The sequence below is a fragment of the Trichosurus vulpecula genome, chromosome 2 (assembly GCF_011100635.1).
Source record: "Trichosurus vulpecula isolate mTriVul1 chromosome 2, mTriVul1.pri, whole genome shotgun sequence".
In the NCBI taxonomy this organism is placed as follows: Eukaryota; Metazoa; Chordata; class Mammalia; order Diprotodontia; family Phalangeridae; genus Trichosurus; species Trichosurus vulpecula.
This window is the reverse complement of record NC_050574.1, coordinates 283,652,398-283,670,528: the sequence shown is the minus strand read 5'-3', so window position 1 is coordinate 283,670,528 and position 18,131 is coordinate 283,652,398. Positions and strand designations below refer to the sequence as shown.

General features: G+C 38.4%; 1 protein-coding gene across 1 annotated transcript in view; it reads right to left on the bottom strand.

The window, feature by feature from the left end:
- The window catches only part of LRP1B (LDL receptor related protein 1B), a 2,306,513-nt gene that overhangs the window by 770,033 nt on the left and 1,518,349 nt on the right, over nucleotides 1-18,131 (bottom strand). Inside the window, exons 30-31 of the mRNA XM_036744555.1 lie at nucleotides 11,705-11,879; nucleotides 9,628-9,722 (exon numbers count right to left, since the gene is read on the bottom strand). Of these exons, the coding sequence (XP_036600450.1) occupies nucleotides 9,628-9,722; nucleotides 11,705-11,879 (270 nt within the window). The remainder of the gene's footprint in view (nucleotides 1-9,627; nucleotides 9,723-11,704; nucleotides 11,880-18,131) is intronic.

Here is an 18,131-nt window from a genome sequence, read left to right as displayed (position 1 = left end):
GTAGGTCTCTGTTTCCAGTGTGGAGAGTATACTGTGCCCAACTTCAGGGGGTTTTGTGCAGCTGTTTTCAGAGATATTTCCAGGGATCTGTAAATTTTCAGTTCTTCCAAGGTTGTGGGATGAAAAGAGAGATGTTTACTTCTTTCCTGGCCTATGCTCTCATCTGTGAGTGACCACAAGCACTCTTTTCTGTCTTGGAACTGTGAGGGGGATTTCCTCTTCACCACTGCCACAAGCTCCACCACACCAGTGCTCCACCTCACCCCAGGCCTGCCACCCAGGACTGTGACCCAGATCCAAGCATGGGCAAAGCAACAGAATCCTGCCATCCCCCTCTGATGAGCCACTGGATCCCCCCAGCATCTATGAGCTGAGAGCCCTGGAAGCAGCCACTGTTGCTGCTGCTGCTGCCACTGCCACCACCACTTTTGCCACCCTGGGGCTGGGGCTGGACCATGCTCTTCTCTCACTCAGGACCCACAGGCCTTTCCTACTGACCTAAGTTGTCTTTGGCATTTCTGGGATGAGAAGTTTGGAAACTGCCACAGCTGCCAGTGATTCAGTGCCCTGAGACATGCTCTGTCCCTGCCTGTGTTGGCACAGCCTATGCTGGACTGTGCTCCTCTCTCGGCTGGTGCAATAGATGTTTCCTGTCAACCTTCCAAGTTGTCTTGGGCTGGAAATTTGTTTCATTCTGTCATTTTGTGGGTTCTGCTACTCTAGAATTTGTTTAGAGTCATTTTTTACAGGTTTTTGGAGGGGTTTGGGGGAGAATTCAAACAAGTTCCCGCTTTTACTCCCCCATCTTGGCTCTGCCCCGATGCTACTGTTTAAATGGGATTTGTGAAAAAATCTTGAGGCTATTCAATCTAGCAAGTAACCCACAAGAGATTGAAGTCAAATTTTAACTTTTAATTTAAACAAGATCGTGTATGTATATAGCCTTTGCAAAACTCAAGGTACTATACAAAAGTACTTAAAAAACAACTTAGTTAATGTTGTAGTTTGCTTAAGTAAACGAAGGTTTTTGCAGAATTCCAGAAGCACCTACTATGTGCCTGCTCCCAAGAAGCTCACAGTCTAATGGGAAAGACAATGTGCAACCATCTATGTACTCTCACTCTCTCTGTCTGTCTGTCTCTGTCTCTCTGTCTCTCACACACACATGCACACGTATATAGATGTATATGGGAGGGAATCTCATAAAGAAGGCAGTAAAATTAAGGAAGATGGAGAAAGTTCTTGAAGAAGATGGACTTTGGCTAAAATTTGAAAGGAATCTAGAGAAGTTAGCAGGCAGAGATGAGGAAGAAGAGAGTTCCAGGCATGAGGTATAGCCCATGAAACCCTCCAAGTCAAGAGTTTGAGAGTCATGCTCAGGTGATGGCAAGGAGGCCAGTGGAAGTAAGGTGTTAAGACTAGAAAGGTGGGAAAGGGCCTGGTTATGAAGGGCTTTAAAAATCAGAGTATTTTATATTTGATCCTGGAGGTAATAGGGAGCTATTGAAGTTTATTAAATGTATGATGCCAATTTTGCTTATGTCTCTTTACGTTTCTTCTTTCTTGATTTTAGGTGAATGATTATCAGATACTGATTAGACTAGGTCAGGTATGGGGAACCTGTGACATTGAGGCCACGTGTGGCTTTCTAGGTCCTCCTGTGTGGCCTTTTGACTGAGTCCAAGTTTTACATAACAAAAAGATTATTATGTAAAACTTGGACTTAGTCAAAAGGCTGCATCTGAGGACCTAGAAGGCCACATGCGGCCTCAAAACCACAGGTTCCCCATACAGGACTAGGTTGTAACCTTGTGAGCTTTAATAGCTTTAATAAGTGGACAGAGTCATAAAAGTTCTCTTCAGCAAGCAAAGCTTGTAGCAGCAGTAGCTGAGTCTGATGAAAAGCCAGGTGTGAGGAGTGACTTCCTTGACTCAACCCAAAAGTGAATCAGTCAATCAAGTTGGCTGCTAAGATGCTTTCTAAAAGCAAGAGAATGGCTCATCTGTGTTAAGCATGCTTATGGCAAACTTGGTGGGGACTTTTTGAAGGAATAAATGGACTCTCTAAGGCAGAAAATATCCTTTTCCTAGGTTGAGGGGGTTGGAATATTTTATAGTAACTACTTTAAGTGTGAGTCCATTTCCCCGGGGACCATGCAAATGTGTATTGAGAAGATTTCAACCTGGTTCTTGGGGACATGTCTTCTATTTTGGTCCTTGTTATACTTTCTTATTTAATATTACTTTATAAAAATCTAGTTGATGTTAAATGGTTAATTGATATTGGTGAGATGTTCACCCCTTGACTGATACTGGGGGAACACAAAAGATGAAAGTTTATACTGATATTATAAAAATAAATTCAACTCTCAGGAATCCCTAGATCCCTTAGGGGAGCAATAATTAGCTAGTCATACTCTGTGGACCCAACTTGCTAGTCTGACTGCAAGGTGGGAGAGTGGGTCCCAGTTCCTGAGCTACATAAGTCATGTGAAGAACATAGCTATTTTAAATGAAATGAAATTAATAAAATAACATTTATGAAGTATTTACTATGTGCCAAACATTGTGCTAAATACTGCAGATACAAATAGAAAGGCTGAGATAGTTCCTCCTTTTAAGTATCCTATACTGATGTTGGGAGACACAACACAGAACAGAAAGGTCAGCTACAAAGCAGATGGAAAGGCTATTAATTCTTAAGGGTACAATGGTGGGATGGATGGCACATCTAGATATTCTCAGTATATATAATTAGGACAAATAGCAATGCCAGGCAACTTCATTCCACAGATACAGGGCAAATCATAAAGTCTGGAGAAATTTAGAATTCATTGGCAGAATATGTAGCAAAGCCTGAACTTTTAACTCATTGGAAAGAATAGAATCACTGACTCCCATCTCATTAATGGCCCATGAGAAGTGAAGCAGCCTGAATTATGGAGGGAAGGTGCCTTTGATGCTGGCAAAGCTTACCATGTAGACATCTCAAATGGGTTCTCTGATGGCTCAGGATCAGGGAAGTATACATTGGGGAAAGGTAGTGTGCCCCGACTGGTGTCAGTATGTCCTGCCTCCTGGCCTACTGGGACTTGCATTGGATGGAGAAGGTGTAACTCTAGTTGAGCCTTGAAGAAAGAGCAGGATGTTGAGGAGCAGAATAGGGTATGGAGCGAATTCCAAGTAATGGAGATGGCTTCCAAAGATATATAAAGGTGGGAAAAGCTAGCAGTCTAGTTTTATTGGAACAAATAGATCATTGAGGGGAATAACATAAAATTAGACTTGTAGTTGTAAGTGTGAAGAGTCTCAAATGCCAGGCTAAGGAACCTTTTGTCTTGTAGGCACTGTATGGCCACTGAAGGTTTTTGAGCAGGAGAGCAATTCATTTAGACTTCTGTGCCTGAGGAAAAGTATTTTGGCAGTTAAGTGGAAGTCAGATTAGAGAATGTTGAAAACAAGTTTGAGGAGAGTACTGTCAGTTATTATAGTGACAATTATTATATATAGCTATTATAGTATCTAGCTAAGAGGAAATGAAGGGCTGAATCATGAAACCATGCTGACCGGCTTGGCAAGAAATTGATGCTCCATAAACTCCATTGGGCCTTCACTGTATCAAGGTCATGCTTATATACCTCTATAAACAACTTTCTATCCCACTCAATAGAGAGGGTATTCTAAACTACTCTATCCTTCCCCAAACTTCCCGTAGCACTCCTTGTCCTACCATTTCTGCTGATAAACTAGTCTCATGCTCTATTTTGTGATTTTCTCCGCTTTTGTTCAATAACTCTTAAATGGGAGTGAAGACATTGATGATGGGGATAATACAAGGTAGGAGCTTGTCAAGGCATGATTACTATAAGGATAAGAGAGCAAGTGTAATAGTAACTAAGGTGGGACTTTTTGCTGTTCTTCTCTTAAGTGCCTTTAATGATCCTGGCCTTTGTTTGAATTGGTGGGAAACCTTTTCCTATCTTTGTCTTGGAATATTTCTAAGCTATTTCTCAGCATTAAGACAATCAGGAGTCATTGGCTTGTATATGATGTGATTCTGGGGATAGGGAACTTTCCCACACCCAGCCCTCAGGGCTCCGAACAGGATATAACTGAGGGGTGCTCGGTGTTTCAATTTGGGGGCACACTCATGGAAGGAGTGTTGAGACTATGGGCAAGCTGTAACTGCCTTCCAGCTTTGTAACCCAGACATTGGTGCTTCTCTGGTAACTATGAATTGTGATTTGAATCAGATGAAGTCTTTTGATGTTTGTAATTTATTGCTATTCACCTTGAAGTTCAGGGGGCTGATCTTTTCCCCTGAACTAAGTGAATGATATATGTATGTTTGATTAAACTGAGATTGTTAACCCCTTAAAGTTGCTTTCCTTAGAAAAGCAGATCAAGAACCTGTGTTGGCAGCTTTCTGTGTGCTGATTGTTGGTGGGTCTTACACCCCTACAGCAGCTAGCAGACTGTTGCTATAATAAGAGTACAGTCTCTGGGAACCCCCTTGAATCTGACGTACAGTCTCTGGGAACCCCCTTGAACTCTCCTTGAATCTTCCCACTCATTTAGCCTGGCCTGAGGCCGTAAGCCTTACATTATCTTTAGGCCCAAATCTCTACCTAGCCTTGCCCTTTATTGTGTAGCTACTTCCCACCCTGGATACTATCAATATCCATGCCTTCAGCTACTTCCCACCCTTAATCCTATTCTCTTGGTTCCTGGAGTCTGACCTGATCCCAGTCCCATCAAACTCCTCCTTAGACTCCTCCTCAAGACCCTCCCTAAACCCTTCCTCCCATCACCCCAGGACCACCCTAGATCCTTCCTCCAACCTTTGTGTACATAAGTTTCATCTTGCCTCCATGAAGGCCCTCAGATTCAATCTAGCTCAGATTGAGTCTGGCCCGCTTGTGAAGGGATTTCTTAAAACAACCCAATATGATGAATCCTTAATAAACTTTGTCTTTTGCTTGGCTGAAAAGGCTTGTGTAGAATTCTTTTGGCAGGACCTGGCGTGTAGGTATTTTGGAGTCTCAAGCACCCCTAGAAACCTATGGTTCCCTACCATCATCATTTTTCTTTAACCTCATCAGCTACAGCAAGATACACAAGTGTGGATGGAGGGAATTGAGTGTGGAGTTGAACTGGTTTGTCAAAAAAGGAAAAAAATAAGTAAAGGATGAGAGTGTAGCTAGTATAGAGTATAGTATAGAGAGATTCCTATTAAAAACAAACCAACAAAAAAGGATGAGGGATTAGAGGTCATGGTGAGGATTAAAAACAGACTTAGGAGTGATAAAGCAGAAGGAAAGATAGAAGATAAAAGATTATAATTACATAAGGGAATTTCAGAGTTCATTAACATGGAAGTGGAACACTTATAGAGATGATAAGATCACGGGTACAACTATTGTGTGTAGCTGAGGTCTAGTGGACGAGAAAATTATGGGGAAATGGGCAAATTGAGAGACTCAGAAGTTAGAGTGTTACACATAGTATCAGTAAGTTTGTTGAAATCCCCAAGCATGAGGACAGGAGTTGGGGTGGAAAGCATGACTTTGGGTTAGCCATTAAATTTATTGAGAAATGAAGTAAAATGCAATGGGATTCAGCATATAATGATGGGTGATCAATTGGATTGAATGAGTAAGTGATGAAGAGGTTACTACGTGATGGTGGTAGGGGAAGTTAGCAAGCAGCAGTGAGGAATGAAGAGTATTTAGACTCCTCCACCATAACTAGCAAGTTGAGGGTTGGTTATAAGCAATAAATAGAGCAATAAATACTAGGAATGTTGGATGATAGCAAGGCTGTGTTACCAGTAGAAAGTCAAGTCTCAGTGAGTGTCAAAAGATAGAAAGGTTTATAAAAGAAAAGTTTAAGATAAAATCAAGTTTGTTAACTATGGAGCAGATGTTCCAGAGAGTAGTAGAAGAGGTGGATAGATCTGGAGTGAAACATTGTGAGGGGTAAGGTTGAGGTTGAAGGTAGTAAAGGAGAAGTGAATGGGAAGGTGGGGAATAGGGTTTGTTTTAAAATAATAGCTGAGGGTTCAGAATGACTCAGAAAGGGTAAGGATACTTAGTATACTCTTACCAATCATTGAGGAATGAGTTCAAGTGAATAATCTATGGCTGGGAGAGAAGTCCATTGAGGGTTAAGGGACTGAAGGGTGCAATAAGTGTAAAGAATAGGTCTAAGAAAATAAATTAGAGAGATACAAAGGCAGAAATTTATTTTTAGAAAAGGAAATGTCAGAGTTTAAAATTGTGGAGCTGTCACCATTATGAGTGATGATGACATCTAATGTATCCCTTTGAGTGGCTGAAGTAAAGTGAAATTTTTGATAGTGGGGTTCATTAAGTAGGCTGATAAATTGGAGAGCAGAGTGTTTGAGGGAGCATCAACCTGTATAGACAGTTCTTGCTTTACATTAATTTGCATTCTGAAAATTTGACTTTACCTAAAGAATTCTGAAAGAAATCTGCATTCCCCCCAAAACCCCTCCTATTAACTTTACTGTACAGTACTGTTCTTTCTCTCTACTCCTGCTCCTCAGCTCCACAGTCCATAGCTTTTCACCACCCTCACACCAAACTAAATAAAAACAAACAAACAAACAAAATAACCTTCAAGTGCAAGCAGAAGGGACTAGCAGCCATCCTGGCAGTGTCGGTGGTTTGGCCTGAGACCTCTTGCATGGAGAGGGGCCACTCCACCCACCCACCCATGTGTCCACCCTGGGTGTCTGCCTTCCATCTGTCTACTCAGATAATATATGTCTGTCTCCAGCCCCACATGTTGCCCATCCTCTCCTGCCTGTTCATGTCTGGCTCCCACGTGTCTGCTCCACCTTCCCTTGTTCTTCCTCTTGGCTCTGGCCAGGCCCCCACCTGGCTGGCTATGGTTCTTCTTGTTCCTCCTCCTGCTTCACTTCCCTGCCCACACCCCAACATGTGAACTATGTGCCCATCCTTCCCTGCGTGGGTGCAAGGCCCCCTTTCTGCCTTCCACTCTTCCCCACTCCTAGGGCAAATTCACAGTATACGAAAATCACTTTATATAGACATCTATGGAACAGTCCACTTATATAAAGGAAGAACTGTCTGTATATTTGTCTCCAAATATGAGGACGAGGTAAAGATGAAGATTGTGCATGTGTTATAATAAAGTACCTAATAAAGGAAGGAAATTATCTCTTCTATCACTAATATCTATTCCCTCTATTGTTCTTTCTTGGAATCTGTTCTTCCCCTTCCCCCTTTAAGGATATTGCTGAGGTAAAACAAGAGCATGGTCATATAGCTACCATGTGTGAGAAATGTGTGTGTGTGTATGTGTGTGTGTGTGTGTGTGTGTGTGTGTGTGTGTGTGTGTTTGGAGAATTTAGTCATTGTAGAAAATAATTTATTAAAAAATATCTAATAATAAAGAAAATTATTTTGATGGTAACATTAGTAGCTCTGTAGACCGATAGTATGAACACTAATTTAGTTGCTGTAAAATACATTCTATAAATAAAGCCTTTTCCCCATCTATTTCAACACCGAAATTAGAATTTAAAATTACTAAGGGTAAGGTTATTCCAATTACAGGAAAGAACATATAAATTAAAATTTGGGTCTAATCTCTAGGTTACCAAATTACATAGTCTGGACTTCATTTGCTTGTAATGTCACTAACATATTCACCTTTCAGGATAAAATATTCTATACAACTCTAGATAAGCACAGATGGGATTGCTTTGTTCCCCATTAGGTCTGTTTTATGTGGTCATAATCTTGCATATTTATTCCCTTGTTCCTTTTTTTCCTACTTTCTACCACACTGAAATGTTAGCATTTCAATCTGTCTTTTAATTTTCAGCTCTACAATGAATTTCAATTGCATGCTGGATCCAAGACCAAACAGCATGAAGAAAAGAGTTGTTAACTGTGTTACTTTTTATCTGAAGTTTACTCCATGGATTACATGAAAAGATTGATTTATTCCAAGTCTCCATGATGTAACACCTTTATTGAATTCTCTCTAATAAAAACGAAACTGCTTCTCAAGGAAATAAACTTCTTCCATATTCCCAAAACTTAAAAATTGCTGAAAGGCTAGCAAAGTACATTGATTTTCACAGATTCAAAAGTAGAATGCTTTCATTATAAAGCCAAATTAATAATTTCCATCATTTTTCTCCTGCTTCCTCTATAATCTGAATGGTCAACATCGCATTGTAAAGCTGGTATATTCTTTTTTTTTTTTTTAGACCAGGTATTTGTGTTTAAGAAGACAATTAACTATGTGGTAATTCTTACTCTTTGAAAAAATCAAGAAAATATGAGAAATCGTTGAGGTGATACAACAACCAAAGTTAGGAATTAAAATATAGCATATAGAGATTTCTTTCTCTTTTTAACTTTAAATTAGAATATTTGTGGCTATAGATCAGCCATAATGTTCAAGAGAAATGATGCCATGATTCCAAGAATAAAGTGAAACTAAGGGTTGAAACAATTGTTGGTTAGTTTAAGAAAAAAAAAATCTTTCTTTCTTTGAAGGTACTAATTATACTTCTCTTATGCAGAAAGAAACTACAAACCTCTGTTTCCCTGTATTCTTTTTAAATATATATACATATATATATATATATATATATATATGTATATATATTTATTTATATATATACCTATGTGTGTGTGTGTGTGTGTGTGTATCTTGATAACTATTTTAATATAATTGGTTTCCTCTGTATTCCTATGTATTTTATTTTAAAACACTTAAAATAAATATATTCAAATAAAAATAAAGCATTTAAATATGCTTCTGATGAATCTCTTAGTGGCACCAGACAATTAAAGGAGTCAAGGACAGGACACAGGTTAAAAATTTTTGCACTATACCTTTGTTTCATTATTTCATTGTCATTTCAAAGAGTCTGTTTTTATAGAGGGCATATCATGACTAATTTAGTCTATGGTTAGCTGACATACTTCCTTAGAATGTGAAGTCATTCGAGGAACTTGAAGTCATCCTAGGAGTTTATGGTTTATACACTGAATTTGAAAAGTAGCCAGAAGCAAGAGAGTTGTTGACAGCAAATTCTAGTCTTCTTTTGTGGTTTAATGCAAGCTAAATGTGGATTATTTTACGGGACTGGTTCAAGAATCAGTAATGAATTCAGTAGATAGGCAAGTGCAAGAAATTAAAATGTATTTCAAATAAACATACTTTACTGTCAATCAACCAGTCAATACCTTTATCTAGAGATTAAGAACTTCATCATTAAAATCACAAGAGCAGATACTGACAGAATAGTAATAATTGTATCAGTATATCAGAACTGATTCAACAAGAAAGGAGTATATTGCATTAACTCACATCACTTTGGTACCATTGTGAAGGGTCTAAAATGCCCACACTAAACAGAGATCATGTGAACCTAGAAAGAGAATAATTTCTCACAACCATAATGATGGGCCCCATTGGGTTATTTTTTGGGGTTAAATTTATATTTAATTTGAAAAATAAATACATGGTATTTTCTTTCTTTAAAACTTCAGATATTTCATAAGTCTTGAATGCATGCTTATTCCCCTCAAATCTTTGGTCAACATCACACATACTTACCAACTGGATCTTTTTGATTCTGAAAGAGAATTTTGCTATTACTGCCATCCATATTTGCCATATTTATGGTGTTTCCATCAGTCCAGTAAAGTTTCCTTAAAAAGAAAAAAAAGGAATTAATCAAATATGAGGCCTGCTAGACCTATCTATAGTGGTAAATATAGAGAAAAAAACACACTAAGGCATATAATAAACCCAGAATCATACAGGACATTCAAACCTTCATCTAGTGGGGTTGAGGAAGGGCAGTCTGGGTTTTTTTGTGGATTTGTTGAGACTATCTACTATGGAAAATTTTTTTTCCTATTTAATTAAAAAATTCCACTTCCATATTTGGTCTACATCAAGAAGGGATTATTTGAGCCAAAGCAAGAACAGGTGTTTGAAGGTATGTTGCAGAGAAGGGGAGTAAAAGAGTGGTGAGTGGCCCAAGACTTCCTGATGCCTCTGCAGTTCTACTCTCAACTGCTCCTGCTTCTTCAAATTCCCCTTGTGCAAGGTGGATGGTTGAGTGCCTAGCTGTTAGCCTCACCTTTTTCAACAACTCATTTTGCCCCAGGAGAAAGAATTAGGATCTTCCAGATATGTGGTTAATAATCCAAGAAACTATTGACATGTGTGGTAGAAGCACCTATTTCATTTAAGGTACTTAGAATAAAAGATGCTATATATATATTATATATATATGCTATATATATATATATATATAATACACACATATGTATATGTGTGTATACATATATGTACCAAGGCTATGGGGGAAAGAGGGTTATTTTGTTTCCGTTCTGCCTGAGGTACAAATAGTTCAGTACTGGAAGAACTGTGATCCCAAGGTCCACTTTGCTTCTTGTTACATTCATGAAAATGCTTTCCTGGCTTTTTGCTGTGGTGCTGCTGCAAGAAGAGCCAGATTGTTTTATTATAATGTTACATCCTTTTAAGTGTGTTCTTTTAGCTCCTAATTATTAAAGTAGTTTGTAATTGAATTTTATGGTTCACGAATGCCTATCGCACTTTAAGGCCTTGAACCTAAAAGGTTGGACTAATCCGAATTTAGGCTTGTCTTATAATAATGGTTGCTGCATTATCCTGCAACCCAAATTAGTTATGGACATTCATTCTCATTCTCCCCTCTTCTGCTTATGAAGCCATGACAGGCCATCAAGAGAGAGGTGTGGAAAAGAGAGGCAACAATAAATAAATATTCCTAAGGAAGAATCAAAATGGAAATAAAGCCTTCTAAGTTTTTGTAACAAACTACTTTTCTTAGTTTTGTTCTCTCAAAACAAGCAATGAGAGAACAAGGCTGATGAAATCTGTTTTTCTTTCTTCCTCTCGGTCTGCTTGCTTGCTGTCTAGGACAGGATCTGGTCTTGTGATTTCATTGTTATGGGAAGCTTGGGGGCAGGTGGGCGGTACACTGGATAAAGCACCAGGCTCTGAATCAGAGAGACCCAAGTTCAAATCAAACCTTAGAAACTTAGTAGCTCTATGACCCTTGGCAAGTCACTTTAATCCCATTTGCCTCAGTTTCCACATTTGTAAAATGGGACAATAATAGCCCCTCCCTCCAAGGGTTATTGTGAGGTAATAATTGTAAAGTGTTTAGCACAGTCCCTGGCACATAGTAAGTGCTATATAAAAGGTAGCTATTATTATTTTATTAAAACTCCTAGGTAAAGAAACTAAGTAAAGCAGGTTGACAGGTTTGCTGCAATTTATGGTTTTAGAAGCTAAATTATATATGTATGTATATAATATGTGTATAATATATATGTATGTAATAATGTTAAAGCTACATACCGTAAATCTTAATTTTACTAACATTTTCTCTATATCTCTTTTCCTTCCCCTTTTAGAAATAGAAGTTAAAAAAACATCACAAGTGTATGATACTTGTTTTTATAAAGTTGTCAGAAAACTGTGACCTCTGTAGCTATCTCTCTCTTTAGATTCCAGAGATAAAATCACTAGTTAGCCCCTAAGCCCTATATTTAAGGGGCCTACTGCATTGTTGCATATTTGATATCAAATTATGGCAGAGTTTTCTGAAAAAGTAGAAACAATCATACTTTACCCCCTGACTGGGTGAGCTGCAAGGCATTGTGGTTTATCAATTCCATGTATAATTGAGGTTTTCAAAGAACCATCTAATCGTGCCACATTAATTTGGGTTTCATCAAATTCTGAGCTAATCCAGTACAAATTTCTGGATACCCAATCCACAGCTAGCCCTCTGATGCTTTGAATATCTGTAAGAGAGGAAAAAGAAAATTAAAAGTGAATGAAGTTCCTCATTCTGTTGGCTCTCCCAACTAAGTCATTTTCCATTTCAGGGAAAATTTAATTTACGCTTTAATTTGTTAGCTAAAATTGTACAAGATTGTAATCGCATTCCCTTATCAGCCCTTCTTGAGGTATGAATAATCATTAATGTCTCACTGCTGAGCCAGTTGAAAACCTGAAGCAACAATTAGCATTGAAATTACACTAACAGTCAATGAGTCACTAGTAAACACTTGGAGTAAAAATAGCCAGTAATCTCATTGTCCAAGGCGACCCAAATGCAAATCAGGGTAATCAGTTCTCCAGTCTGTAGCGCATTTTTCTTGTTTGGAGAAAAAAGCATTTTCTGGTCAATAACAAATGAGCTGTGTACCTTACCTCCCAAAACTAATTTGATTATTTTTTTCATCTCCATAGTAAAATTGGCATTACTTACAATAGGCCGTTTTGTCGACCTGCATATGCCCATTTTATGTAGAAATAAGATGGAATGATTCAACTTCGAAAAGATTCGCCAGAGTTTTACATCTTTCAAAGTAGGTAATTAATGGGAATTGACAGTGATAGGAAGGGAGGAAAGTCCTTTAACATTCCTAAGACAAATTACTGAGCTCTAATTAAGATTGGATTCATTAAGTCAAATCTGAATATTTGGTTTGCTGTTTCTTGATCATACAATTAAGGGATCTAAACACTGCATGTTTTAATTAGAAGGAAAAAAAAAGTCTAAAAAGCTTTAGAAAGCATTAAGGTAAAGAGAGTGCTAATTTAGAAGCATTCTGACCTGGGATGTTTGAATGTTTTCCGTTACTGCTTTATGTGTTGTCTGCAATTTCCAAAGGTCTGTGACACTTTCCATTCATTACACTCCTTAGAACTTATTCTGAATACTCCTCTCACTTCTTTAGGAAATATATAACACATGAAGAAGAATCTCTTAATGGGATATTTTTAGGAGATGTATAAATGAAGGCTGACATGAACTACCCCTACAGTATACAGAAAGAAGCAGGGCTTGAGAGTAGGTGCTTTAGGCAATTGCTCATGTGGATCTGAGGGGTACTGGGGACTGACAGCCCCCTGTAAATTTTTCTCACGATTGACATGTGAATGAAATTTTAACCACTGAACTATTCCTTGGGATTAAGGTTTTATGCGTCCTGAAGGGCCCCACTAAAATGGTCCTTATATGAGACCAGTTAACAATTTAGCACATAGGTAATGAGATTAGCTTGCTGTTACCTAGCTAGCAAGGCCCTGAAGGAATGGAGTGTAGTCTAGGGATGCTTTGCTAAGACATAGCATTCTCAAAATACGGAATTCTGCACAAGAAAGGCAGGCCTGAGTAGAGGAGCACTTTGGGAGGTCAAGGTTAGCTTGAAGACATTGACTTCTAATTGGTCTCTTCATTTAAATTCCTTCCCACTCCAATTCATTCCCCATAAGTCTGCCAAATCAATATTCATAACACATAGGTCTGACCATGTCACTGCCCAAAGCTTTCATGGCCCTCTGTTGCCAATAGGATAAGATACAAACATCTCTGTTTGGAATGTAAAGACCATGATCTGGTTCCAACCAATTTTATGAGACTTCCTGCACATTCCATCTCTTTCTGCACTCTGTAGCAAAGTAATAGCCAGTCAACCTGATCTAGTTGCTTTCCCTGTGTGACATTCTAAATTACTTACATTACTTACAGTAATTACATTACTTGCTGTAATCTTTTTGAATCCTGAGTTTTCTTTAAGGTTCAAGTTGAGAGGTACCTCCTACAAAAGGCCTATCCTGATGCCTCTCCTTCCTCTGATTGCTATTGCTCGCTCCCTAATTTCTTTGTATTTACTTTGTATATAGCTTATATTTACTTCTTTATGTATCCCATTTCCTTCCTCTCCCCGCACCCCATCCAAAATAAAATGTAAGTTCCTCTGGGGCAGGGTTTGTTTCATCTTTATATCACTGGGATCTAGTATAGTACCTGATGTTTACTATAACCTTAGTGAATATTCAAGGAATGAATGAAAAGGTGCTTGGTGGTGTGAGCAGGCTGTAATAAATAAATAATAAATAAGGAACTCTGGAAAAGAATAGGATTAAAGGATGTAATCGAAGAATGGTATGACCTGGTCACATAGCAAGAACAAGGGACAACAGGTGACCAGCCTGAGTGTTCCAGTGACACCTCTGCAAAGTCAGAAAGTTTCTAGAATTTGGGTTGTGCTCCTTATGGTGATCTTTTGGGAGAACATGAATAAGAGTTGCACCCTCTTGGCAGGTCAGGAACAATTTAAGAACTACTTCCTTGGACGCGATTCCCAAACTGAATAGATTACACATCCATTTGGGAAAATTAGTGCTTCTGGATGAAGTTTAGGGGAAAAAATGGGCAAGGGGTTCAGTTCAACAAACATTTCTCCAACACATATGGTTGCATCGTACTAAATATCATGAAGCATACAAAGGCTGAAAAAAAAGACACGTTCCCTACCCTCGAGGTGTTTGTGATGTAGGACTGACAGTAAAATTCATGTAAATGAGCTATAGTATAAGATAGAGAGAACCTATATTAGAGAACTATAAATTGCTATAGGCACACAAGTGATAGAAATTACCTTTTTGGCAAAGTGATTGACAAAGGCTTTATGGAGGATGCAGCATTTGGCCAGAGCCATACAACTAAAATTGAAACAGGTAGCCTTAGAGAAAAGGTGACATGATGTTCCAGGCAAAAGAAGTGGCATAAAAAAAAGGGAAAGGTGATTTTGGAAAACAGCAAACCGTCATATTCTTTTTGGGGTGTATGGGCATATAAAGGCGAGTAGTGGAAAAGAAGCCTGGAAAGGGGTGAGGTTGGGGAATGTAACAACAATGCTGCTTGCAGCTACTGTGGCTGCATAAGACCAACAACACCAGCACACAGGAGGGCTGCTAGCACAGTTCTTTGATCTGCTTTTCTAAGGAAAGCAACTTTAAGGGGTTAACAATCTCACTGTAATTAAACATACATATATCATTCACTTAGTTCAGGTGGGAAAGTCAGCACGCTGAACTTCAGGGCCAATACAAACAGAAATTACAATCAGAGATGATATAAACAGAGCTGACACACACAGTTATCAACAGAGAGGCCTCTAGCTGTCTGACCAAAGAATTACATAGTTACCAGAGAGAGAAGTACCAACCTGTGGGTTTTCAAAGTCAGGGGGCTCCAGCAGCTACCCAGATTCTCATCTGGTCAAATCACATGACACTCTTCCAGTGAGTGAGAACCCCAAACAAAACTCTAACCTCTGAGTTTATATACCCTGTTCAGGATCAAAGGGTGTCACAACCATGCTACTCAAACCTATGTGAACTAGGCTTTCTTTTTTCTTAATCACAGTTGGCAGAGATACTGGATTAGTTTGTCATTTCCTTCTCCACATCACTTTACAGATGAATAAACTGAGGCAAATAAGGTTAAGTGACCTGCCCAGGGTTACACAGCTAGTGAGTTTCTGAGGGCAGATGTGAACTCAGTTCTTCCTGACTCCAGGTCAGGCACTCTTTCTGCTGTACCACCTAGCTGCAAATAAAAGCTCTTTGATCTAGTCTCAAGGACCAAGAAGGCCACATGTGGCCTCGAGGCTGCAGGTTCCCCACCCATGATCTAGTCCAACTCCCTCATTTTATATGTGAAGAAACTGAAACCTGGGGAGGAAAAACTCATTTGTCCAAGGTAGGACAGTAAGTGAGAAGCAGAGCCAGGATTAGAACCCGAGTTTCCTGACTCCTAGTCCAATGTTCTTTTCGCTACACCAATGTCTCATTTTAGAGTTAGATTGGACAGGATGGAGAAAAGAAATATCAGAAACACAGCACCCATCCATCACCGCCTGCCAGAGAGACCTTAAAATACAGAGTGAGACATCAATTTTAGGACACAGCCAATGTGGCGATTTGTTTTACTGGATTAATATTCCTATGGGAACTGGGGGGAGGGGTACAGTGGGAGGAAGAAATAATAAATGCCTTTTAAAATAAATATTTTTTAAAGTCCTCTAGCATAAGGTTTGATTGATAGCTTTGGTAGAACAGTTAATGAGGTTAGATGCAGGAGGTAGAAGAGTGAGAATCAGGTTCTAAATGGATGAAAAAGATGTCTGCAGAAATATGCATAGCCCTTGGTTCACTTCATCATATTTCAGCAAACTTAATTTTCAGAAGGTGAGCTATGAGATGCTTATTTTAAGCTTTCAGACAGGCTGAGGGGTACTTCTGCAGCTTGAGGATGACGATTAGTTATAGAGCAGGTAGAAAGAGGTGCTTCTCACCTTTCGGGAGAGGTGAAAGATTGAAAGAAAAGCCATGAAAAGCTACTGACCATGTGAAGCTATGAAAGAGAACTCTCCAAATGGATGAATTCTGCATGCAAATTGTAGTACACTATTTTCACTTCATTTTTCTTGATCTTTTTTGTGACATGACTAATATGGAAATATGTTTTGTATGATTTCACATGTATAATTGATGTATTGTTTGCATTTTCAGTGGCTGAGGGAGGGGGTAGAGGGAGAGAATTTGGAACTCAAAACTGAAAAAAAAGGTTTAAAAAATAAATAATAAATTTGAAAAAAAAAATAAAAAGAAAGAAAGAGAATTCTCCAGCAAAGCTGGAAGTCGCAGCAACTAGCCATGTGTAAGAAAGAATGTCCTTATCCTTATTTCTTTCTAAAGCCTTTCCTGCTGTCCTTGGTATTTTAAGTGACTTAACTGTGGTAGATAAGTTTAATTTTAGTTAACTTGAGTTTAAGTGACTTAAGTTAACTTAGGTTTAAGTGATGAAGTAACTAAAGGAATATTTAAACATTCAGAGTCTCTTTTGTTTTTCTGGAACAGTCTGAATGTTTAACTTTGTGTGTTGCTTTGAGTCTGCATAAAAGATCTGTGCCTTAGTGGAATAGTAAATAGAGTAGGACTTTGGAATTGGGGTGACCTAGATTCAAAACCTGCTTCTGACTTTTACTAAATAGCTTTGTGATCTTGGGTAAGTAATATAAACCATTCTATGCCTATTGCCATATTTGGAAAATGGGGGTAGTAATACTTCTGGTAATTATCTCAAAATGTGACTCAAATAAGATAATGTATGTAAACAAATTTGTAAACAGTAAAGTATTAAAAAGAGTGATTACAAATATTAATAAAATTTCATTTGAAAATTATTTATTGATAAGCAAAGTGGCTCATGTTAAGAAGTAGATTAAAAAAATTCTCGAAACTCCCATGCCCCAAAGAAACACCAAACTGGTCAGCTTTTTCCTTGGTACGGAAGTAGATTTTAAGCCCTACTTAAAGTTCAAGAAATTAATATAATGTGAAAAAAAGATACCAATAAAAAATAAAATAACAACAACCTACCTAAGCAGCAAAATCAGTGAAATGTCACCTGATTGCTAAACAGAATGGAAATACTTCTTCAAAGGAAGAATGAGACATTGGGCATCTTCCAGTGGCAGAATGATCCAAATCTTTTTGACTGTAGTAGGGGAAATTCTTATGAAAGGATCATTTAATGGGGAAAACAAGTAACTTCTCAGGTGAAGGGGGATTTCTTTTAACTCTTGGTGAAATAGACATTTCTGAAGCAAGTGCACGGGACTTTTGCATCTGATTTCCAAATAAACTTTCCTGCCCCCATTAAAAGGTGAGCTCATTGAAAGTGGTGGACTGGTTACTTTTCTATATTTACCCCCACTGCTTACAGCAGTGTTTTAGGCTTAGAAGGTATTCCTCCACCAAAAAAAAATTTCATTCATTTATTCATTCATTCATTTACTCATTCCACACCTCTGGTGCTGATTAGTATTACAAAATAATGAAAATATTTAAATTAATAGTTGATATATAAAATGTTATGTTGTTATTGTTTGTCCTTCATTCTTGAAGAGGACCATGACATCAGGAAGGTGATGCCATGACTTGCAAGTGAATTACGTTTAAGTGAGGGAGGGCTGTGCATAGTCACCAGCCTAAGGACCATGCCCTAAACCCAAATCACTCTGACTCTCATTGATTGGCCAACATTAGGTTCCAGCATAAGCTCCATTTGGTCATTGTTTGGGCCCTGATGGCTCAGAGAGAATGTAAAATGTTATATTTCAAGCAGAGAAGCAGTTTGGCAGAGTGGCTAGCGTGCTAAACTTGAAGTCAGGAAAACAAGTTAAAGTCTTGCC